The following is a 7,189-nucleotide window of genomic DNA, read 5'->3' as shown; positions in this document are numbered from 1 at the left end:
TTGAAGTAGCTGATAAATGAGTAAACTAATCAACCTGTACGATATATTTTACGCTTAGAGTTAACACGTGAGAAGCACAACGTGTAATCGCCGAGTAATCTGTACAATGTTCCAACTATGATGTGAATAAGTAGTTGCTTATCATATTTACGTAACGAGGCAATTCGTTATCAATTTTTAAAATGCGATTAAGGCACCAAGTGTTTTTCATTAAATATTAATTACCTGCATAGTATTTTACAGAACAAAAACGTAAGTAATTTCACAAATAAATAATTAAAAGGATACTGAAAACGAAAATCGTGCCCCTTTACATAAAAACGATCTACTTAAGTTAATTAAAAATATGAAAAATTCAATTCAATGAAGTAGTATGATAAAGTACTTATACATTACATTAAATTACAATAGTTCAAAGAAAAGTTGATAAAAAAAATTAATCGTTAATTCACATCATAGATCACACTTAAAAATATTTAATTGGCCAATAATTATTGATCTCAATAATAATTAAATATTGAGAACAATATTTGGGCTGAAAATAATTTCACTTACCTTTGGACGACACAATCTTCAATCTTCAATGTTGACATGGTAACAGTATGTTATTATTGAAAACCTGATAGTAAACCGCTGTTTCCTATTCTCACAAATTTATGATTTTATTTTTTATATTTTTTTATATATTTTTTTTTTTTTCGAACACTAACCATTCTCTTTACTCATTTTACTCTCCATATGGAATAAAGGATAAAAAAAATACCACAGTAAATAGTCAAAAAAAATTGTCAATCCTTGTCTAGTATAAAAATTAAAAATACTAGCCAAGAAAACTTACACCTACTACTAATGGACTGGTCTTGTTTCCTACTTATGCTAAGAAAATAATTAAGACATTAAACAAGGCCCTGAAAAGGGCCTTTTAAATAATTATGCAATATTAATCAAAATAAAATTATTAAATCTAAAAGAAATGATAGGAGTGAATAGGAAAAATAAAGGAATTATAAAGAGGTGTGGAGAATCCCTATTTACCGGTTACCTTATACTTACCTCCAATCAGCAAGTTCTTCATCATTGATCCTTGTATTGATTCTTGTGAATGGTTTGGACGATTTAGATTTTAGAAATTAGAGTTGACTTTAATTTAAAATGCTTTTATTCTTTTTTAAAAATATAGACACTGAAGTTTAAAATTGATAACTAGACATGATAATGTGATCATACTTGCTAAACTGCACCCCGTTCCCCTACTGCAGCCATCTTATTTTCAAACTCCCTCACCAGATGAATATTAATTTGTATGTATGTTAAATACATTTAAGTATATTATAAGGGGAAAGGTCAGATCTCTGTAAGGATGATGAAAATTAAGCTTAAGTTTTCCTCAGGACCCACAGAACCTATATAACAACACAAGCTCAAAATCACAAGTTCATGGGTCCAAAGAGAAAAACTTATTTTTAATCGTAACTTGTTGTTTAAATTATAAAGCTATGTGAAATTTAAAATACAGATTTTTACTGTAGTATTATACACAAAAGGAATAAGAAAGGATAGATATAATTCAATTTGCCACAAAAGAATAACTTACGAGCCTCCTTTCGCTCTAGTCCAACTTTTGACAAATTGATTACTAATTTAAAGAAATATAAGGAATAGATTATAAATAAATATGTATGCATATTAAGCCCAAACAGAGATCTTTTGAGGGGATCAAATTATTTTAAGTTAAAGGTTAACCATATTAATTATCTGTTTGATTCCTCATGACCTACTTAATTATGATATGTATTATTCTCCGTAGGCTTTGTTTATAACAAGACAATGAGGAATAGTAATTGCAAAATTAAATTATAAAAAAAAATATATATACAAAAGAAAAAAAGTGGTTAGCAAATGATTTCCTACACCGCAGGTTACTAAATAACAGCCAAAAAGTGCCCAGAAAAAAAAAAAGTACCATTCAAAGCTCAAACCGAACCAAGGCTGGGTCCAAATGTGAATATATAACTAATGACGATAAGAGATTCCACATGTGAACCTTACCTAAGGCTCTGCCACAGCTATAATTCTATGATTATAATTGAAAAAACTTGGTGAACAGAAACATTAAAATTATATTTGCATAGTTGATCAACGCTGTGATCAAAGTTCAAAGAATAAAAGAATGAAATTCCACCAAATTTTTTCAATGCTCCCAAACATACGACCCATCATAAGAAAGGCCATGTGTTTAGAAGCCATACAATTTAAATCGAGTCTTACCTTGAGTATCCCTGTGAGCTCCAACTGCTTCTTGTGCATTCATAAACACTTCATCCGTGGTTTGGTTTCCAGACATTGGCCATTGATTAAAACCTTAAATAATAAAATATAATTTAATACAATTTACATAAATAATAATATGTCATACATACTTTGGTTAGAGTTATCATGTGATGGTCCAGCTCTTGACATGTCCATACTATTGTCCATATCGTCATCATCATCCAATGTCAAGTCTTCTATACTGTCTTCGTTGTTCATATCTTCCAAATACTCAGTCTTAGGTTCAATCAGTTCACCAGTCGGTTCGATCTTTGGTCCTGCCACACCTTCAGCAGCTGATGCATCGTGGTTGTTGATGCGGCTGTTATCAGTCTCATGATCACCGTCATCCAACGGCGCACCTTTGGTTATGGTGGCAGGAATGTTAGGAACACCGACGCCGCTCAGGGCTCCGGACTGAAGGGGCGGTACATCACAGGAGTTGCTTGTATCAATATGACTGTCGGGATCGTCACTTGTCGACGGCCTACGCTGGTTGCGCCTGCGTTTTCTAGTAGGTGAGGCGCTATCATCACGAGACCTGATGTGTGGACTTTCTGGCCTCCTCTCTATCGTTAAACCCTGTGCTACTGTAGATGGACCACGTGTGACAGACTGTTGGATTGGTTTTCTGACCGGAGTGGCAACAGGTGCCTTGGCCGGTGCTGAAGAGGCTGCGCTGTCTTCATTGCCACCACCATCAGTCAGACCCTTGATCTGCAGAGATTCTGCAGCTTTCAGGAACGTGCTTAACTGGTCTTGGGAAATGTTAACTTCTCCCCTGTACATGTAATCCATCATACTTTTTAGTTCTTGGAACTTAACGTCCTTCAGTATGACGATCGGATGCTTTTCATAATGTTGGCTTAATAAAAGCTGGAAAAAAAATAATTGTTTATTAAAATAATTATAAAACTATTGATAACAGAATTGTATGAAATATAAGTAGACTAGAAATATACTAGAAATTTTATTTAATATAATGGTAGAAATTACAATGATAAATGATAAAATTGATAACTGATTCTAGAACTAGAACTGAAGAACCTAATTATTGCAGACAATTTTATAATCTTAAGACGTCCTTCATAAATGCATAACAATAAAAAAAATTGAAATTCATTAAATAAAAAAATAAAATACTAATAAAAGTAATCATTCAATTGATAAAATATCATAATTGTTTATCTGATAATAGTTAATTACTTCTTATTAAAAATAAATCTTGGTAATCCCCCTGGATTGCTGATAGGTAGGTACTAGGTAAGTAAAAAATTTAGAAGTCCACTTAGTGTAAAAACGAAATTTAGACAAAATATCTTAAAAAATTGTTTATAGATGCGTTTATACACAATAAATAGGGAAATGTATCGTATAAAATTGTAATTCGGTACTTATTCAAAGATCCTACAATGAAGTATGAATGAACGAAAATCTTTTTCGAAAAAAAATGTGCCACCACAAGACAGTAAAAAAAACGATCAGAATATATTCGATATAAGATATTGACATAAAAAGATAATTAATGACATCAATAACTATTGAACTAATGCAGTCAGTCGTTCTGCAAATAAACTATAAGACTGGAATTTTTACTATTGGAAAACGCGTGAAACACAAAATTGAGTTACCAACTAATGTACTCACAATGCGAATTACGATAATAGTCAATAATAATAGGTAAGTTACAATTGTTTATAAACAAAATATTATATTTACCTCTAGGTATGGGCTGCATGCCGACAAAACGACTTTGTGGGCTTTTAGGTATTGACCCTCAGCCGCCAACGTGCAATCGACCAACGTGCCGCTCTCCAGCAACGTGTCGAATACGCTGATCAACGTGCTTTGGTGGTTGTTCCAGCGCAGACAAAAATGTTGGTTGTCTCCCGCCATGCTTATCACAGTACTATGAAAAGTAAAACAACTTATTAAAACATATTCGGAATAAAAATGAAAAGAAAATATGCGTTCACAACTCACCTTAAAATATAAACAACATTTACAAAATTTAATTTTTTGTAAAAAAAAAAATTATCGTTAAACAACGATTAACAATGCGCGTTCTTTTTTTGGTTTAATACTGAGTAACTTTTGTCAAGTCATTTAAAAAAAAAAACAAAATAATTGTCGTAAATAAAAACAGTTTAATAAATAAATAAATACTTTTCAAGTTACGTAACGTGCGTCTGATGCGAGACTGTGAAGTAATGAATATGAAATATTATCAACAACGTTTAAGCGGGGAGTCGTTTGATTTTTTTTTTTTAAGTGGCGGAGCAGCGAGCACGACCGTCCGACTTCACATCAAGTACGAAACAAAGCAAGAGCCGGGTCCGCGTCCGGGTCGGCGGCCGTCGAGCGGTGCGCAGAACGCGGATTTTGGCGCTGCGCGCACGAGCCGCCGAATACGATACCGCCGGTCCCGTGTTCTGTGACGGAACCGAGCCCGTCCGCCGGCCGACCGTTGACCGAGTTCGTCGGCGGTACACGGCTGACGGGGCGCGCGGGCGACGGGCGGTCGGGCGGCAAGCCGAGTCAGGAACAGAACACGGCACCGGCGTCGGGTGTGGCTTGTGGCAGCTGCAAGTAAGCCGGTCGGCCGCCCGCCTGCCGATCGATGGTGCGTCGGTGCAGCGCGGGGCGGGGACGGGCCGTTTGCCGGCTGACGGAACGATGTTCGGCACCGAGCCAGAAAACGACGAACGGACGAAAGCGCCGCAGCAACGCCATATTCCCCTTCGCCCGGCTACCCGCCCATCATCTATCGCCGTTGCCTTATGCTTGATCGGGTCTAAAATGTAGAGGTCCGCGACGGCGGCCACGCAATGTAGAAAGTACACGATATGATTTAACGAAGGACGGACACTATAGTATTATCATTCACAATATTAATAATTATTAATAATATTATTTTGTTCCGTTCCGCCTAGGACGAAACGGCTGTTGTTATTATCATAATTTCCCCTCCAATAACGTTCCCAAGATTATCGTCGACGCGGAGGCCATTTTCTTCTTTTGCGTTTCCCACCTCTGATTTTTAAAAGTTGAATTTTACAAAACATATTAATATTGTATTGCTGTGCGACGTTTGAAGCTAAAAAATATGATTTTAATAACATCTTTTCTAACGGTTAACATTGCTTTCGTCCGTGCCGGGAACACGTTCGGCCTGTTGAATAATGTCATATTACGTCACGTGGGTTTATAATACAATAAAATAACAATATTATAATATAATTTATTATTTTAAAAATCCAGGTGACCTTTACGTCCGAATTATCGACAAAATAAATCCTATAAGATTTTTAATCAAAATAAAATGTAAAACGTTCGTCCGCAACCCACTGGAGTGCTGGACACGCCCGAAAATTGTTAAAAAGCGTTTCGAGAGATTTTATCAGCACGCATGTTGTTTTTCAATGACGGTCAACGACTCGTCCTGCTCATAATTAGATACATAATATTACCAAGTAACATTATTGTGTTTTATAATAATTAATATTATTTAGATCTAATAAAATAGTAATAATAATATGTTATTTCCTTTCCTTTCCTTGCGCGCTTTTTGCCTTCTCAAAACCATCGGTCAGACTTCATTGATCAATATTTTATTTATGTGTTATCGCAACATAAACAATCAAAATATATTATTATACTAAAAAAATTAATATTAAAATTATCGTTTATTGCCGGGGTATCGATTATCAATGCTTTATTTGTATTTTTCGTAAAACAACGAATTTCCTCCGCGTCATCATCATGATAATATAATATTATGATACGACGTAATTGGTATGTCGTTGTAACTATGGTGTCTGTACCTCATAAAGTATAATAATATTATTGTGTAAGATAAAACTAACGACTATAATACTAGTGTAGTACACTATAGTACACTAGTAGACTACTACTTGTATATCAATATTGATATTATTATTATTATTGCAATATTTATTAAAGATAATAATATATTATTATTCTGTTATCATGTTTTATGTGAAAATAATTAATATGAAAAGCTGTAATATTTCAATTGTTCTATCTAAGCCATTTTTTTACAATGATTTTTGGAAAACAAAATACTACAGTGCCTATAATATAAAATATGTATAAGTGTTCAATTGTGATCACGTGAATATTCAATAGTGTACTACACTAGTATTATAATCGTTAGTTTTATAACGGGATTTCAGGAAAAAATGCGTAACTTAATATGTCGTGAACTCGTGAATTCGACGCAGTTCCGGAGTACATTAATACATCACACAAAATTCAACTTATTCGGCAAACTTGTGTTAAATAATAGTAAACAGTGTTGTGTACCTATGATAAACTATTACCTAATACTTAAGAGAACGTCACACCCGCATGAGTTGTCTCCGTCTTACAATTAATGTAAAACTGTTTTGCGGAGAACAACTTTAATCCCTCTGTATTTATAGAAGTATTACCAAAATTCCACAACGTATATTATCCAATTAATAAAAACACTACGACACTATTGATCGTATTTTCTGATAAAACTAATAAATTTAAAATGATATGCTAACGCTTGAATAATAATTTAGATTCTGAGCAGAACGATGAATGTATTGATTTTACAATAAAATATTTTTTTAAATTAAAATTGTCATCCATTTTCGAGACAGTAAAAATGTTTATAATAATAAAAATCGATTTTCAACTTCAATATATTACCCGATGGGAAAGTGAATCTAGTTGGTACTATAATGGGGGATCAATTAATAACGGACAACGGTACTTGAAATGTTTATCAAATGTTTATTTTATCATTTACTATACTTGCAGTTTTGAGATATTTATAGACATTTGAAATTTTCAATTTTAGATTCTGAGTGGAACGATGAATGTATTG

At 33.8% G+C, this 7,189-nt stretch overlaps 1 protein-coding gene across 1 annotated transcript; it reads right to left on the bottom strand.

The window, feature by feature from the left end:
- Positions 1–648: 648 nt before the first annotated feature.
- Positions 649–4,643, bottom strand: LOC100169151 (longitudinals lacking protein, isoforms H/M/V). Its single transcript, XM_001950861.5, has 4 exons — positions 4,294–4,643; positions 4,030–4,219; positions 2,421–3,186; positions 649–2,361 (listed from the first exon to the last, which is right to left on the bottom strand). The coding sequence occupies exons 2-4, from the start codon at positions 4,204–4,206 to the stop codon at positions 2,237–2,239; spliced, it is 1,068 nt and encodes a 355-aa protein (XP_001950896.2). The 5' UTR covers positions 4,207–4,219; positions 4,294–4,643; the 3' UTR covers positions 649–2,236.
- Between the last annotated feature and the right edge of the window lie 2,546 nt (positions 4,644–7,189).

This window comes from Acyrthosiphon pisum, chromosome A2 (assembly GCF_005508785.2).
Source record: "Acyrthosiphon pisum isolate AL4f chromosome A2, pea_aphid_22Mar2018_4r6ur, whole genome shotgun sequence".
NCBI classification, from domain to species: domain Eukaryota; kingdom Metazoa; phylum Arthropoda; class Insecta; order Hemiptera; family Aphididae; genus Acyrthosiphon; species Acyrthosiphon pisum.
This window is presented reverse-complemented; position numbering and strand designations above follow the sequence as displayed.

Coding starts and splice junctions, on each gene's coding strand:
- LOC100169151 (XM_001950861.5), bottom strand. CDS start 4,206: ATGGCGGGAGACAACCAACATTTTTGTCTGCGCTGGAACAACCACCAA. Junction 3,187..4,029: donor CATGCAGCCCATACCTAGAG/GTAAATATAATA, acceptor TTTTTTTTCCAG/CTTTTATTAAGCCAACATTA. Junction 2,362..2,420: donor ACATGATAACTCTAACCAAA/GTATGTATGACA, acceptor TTATTATTTAAG/GTTTTAATCAATGGCCAATG.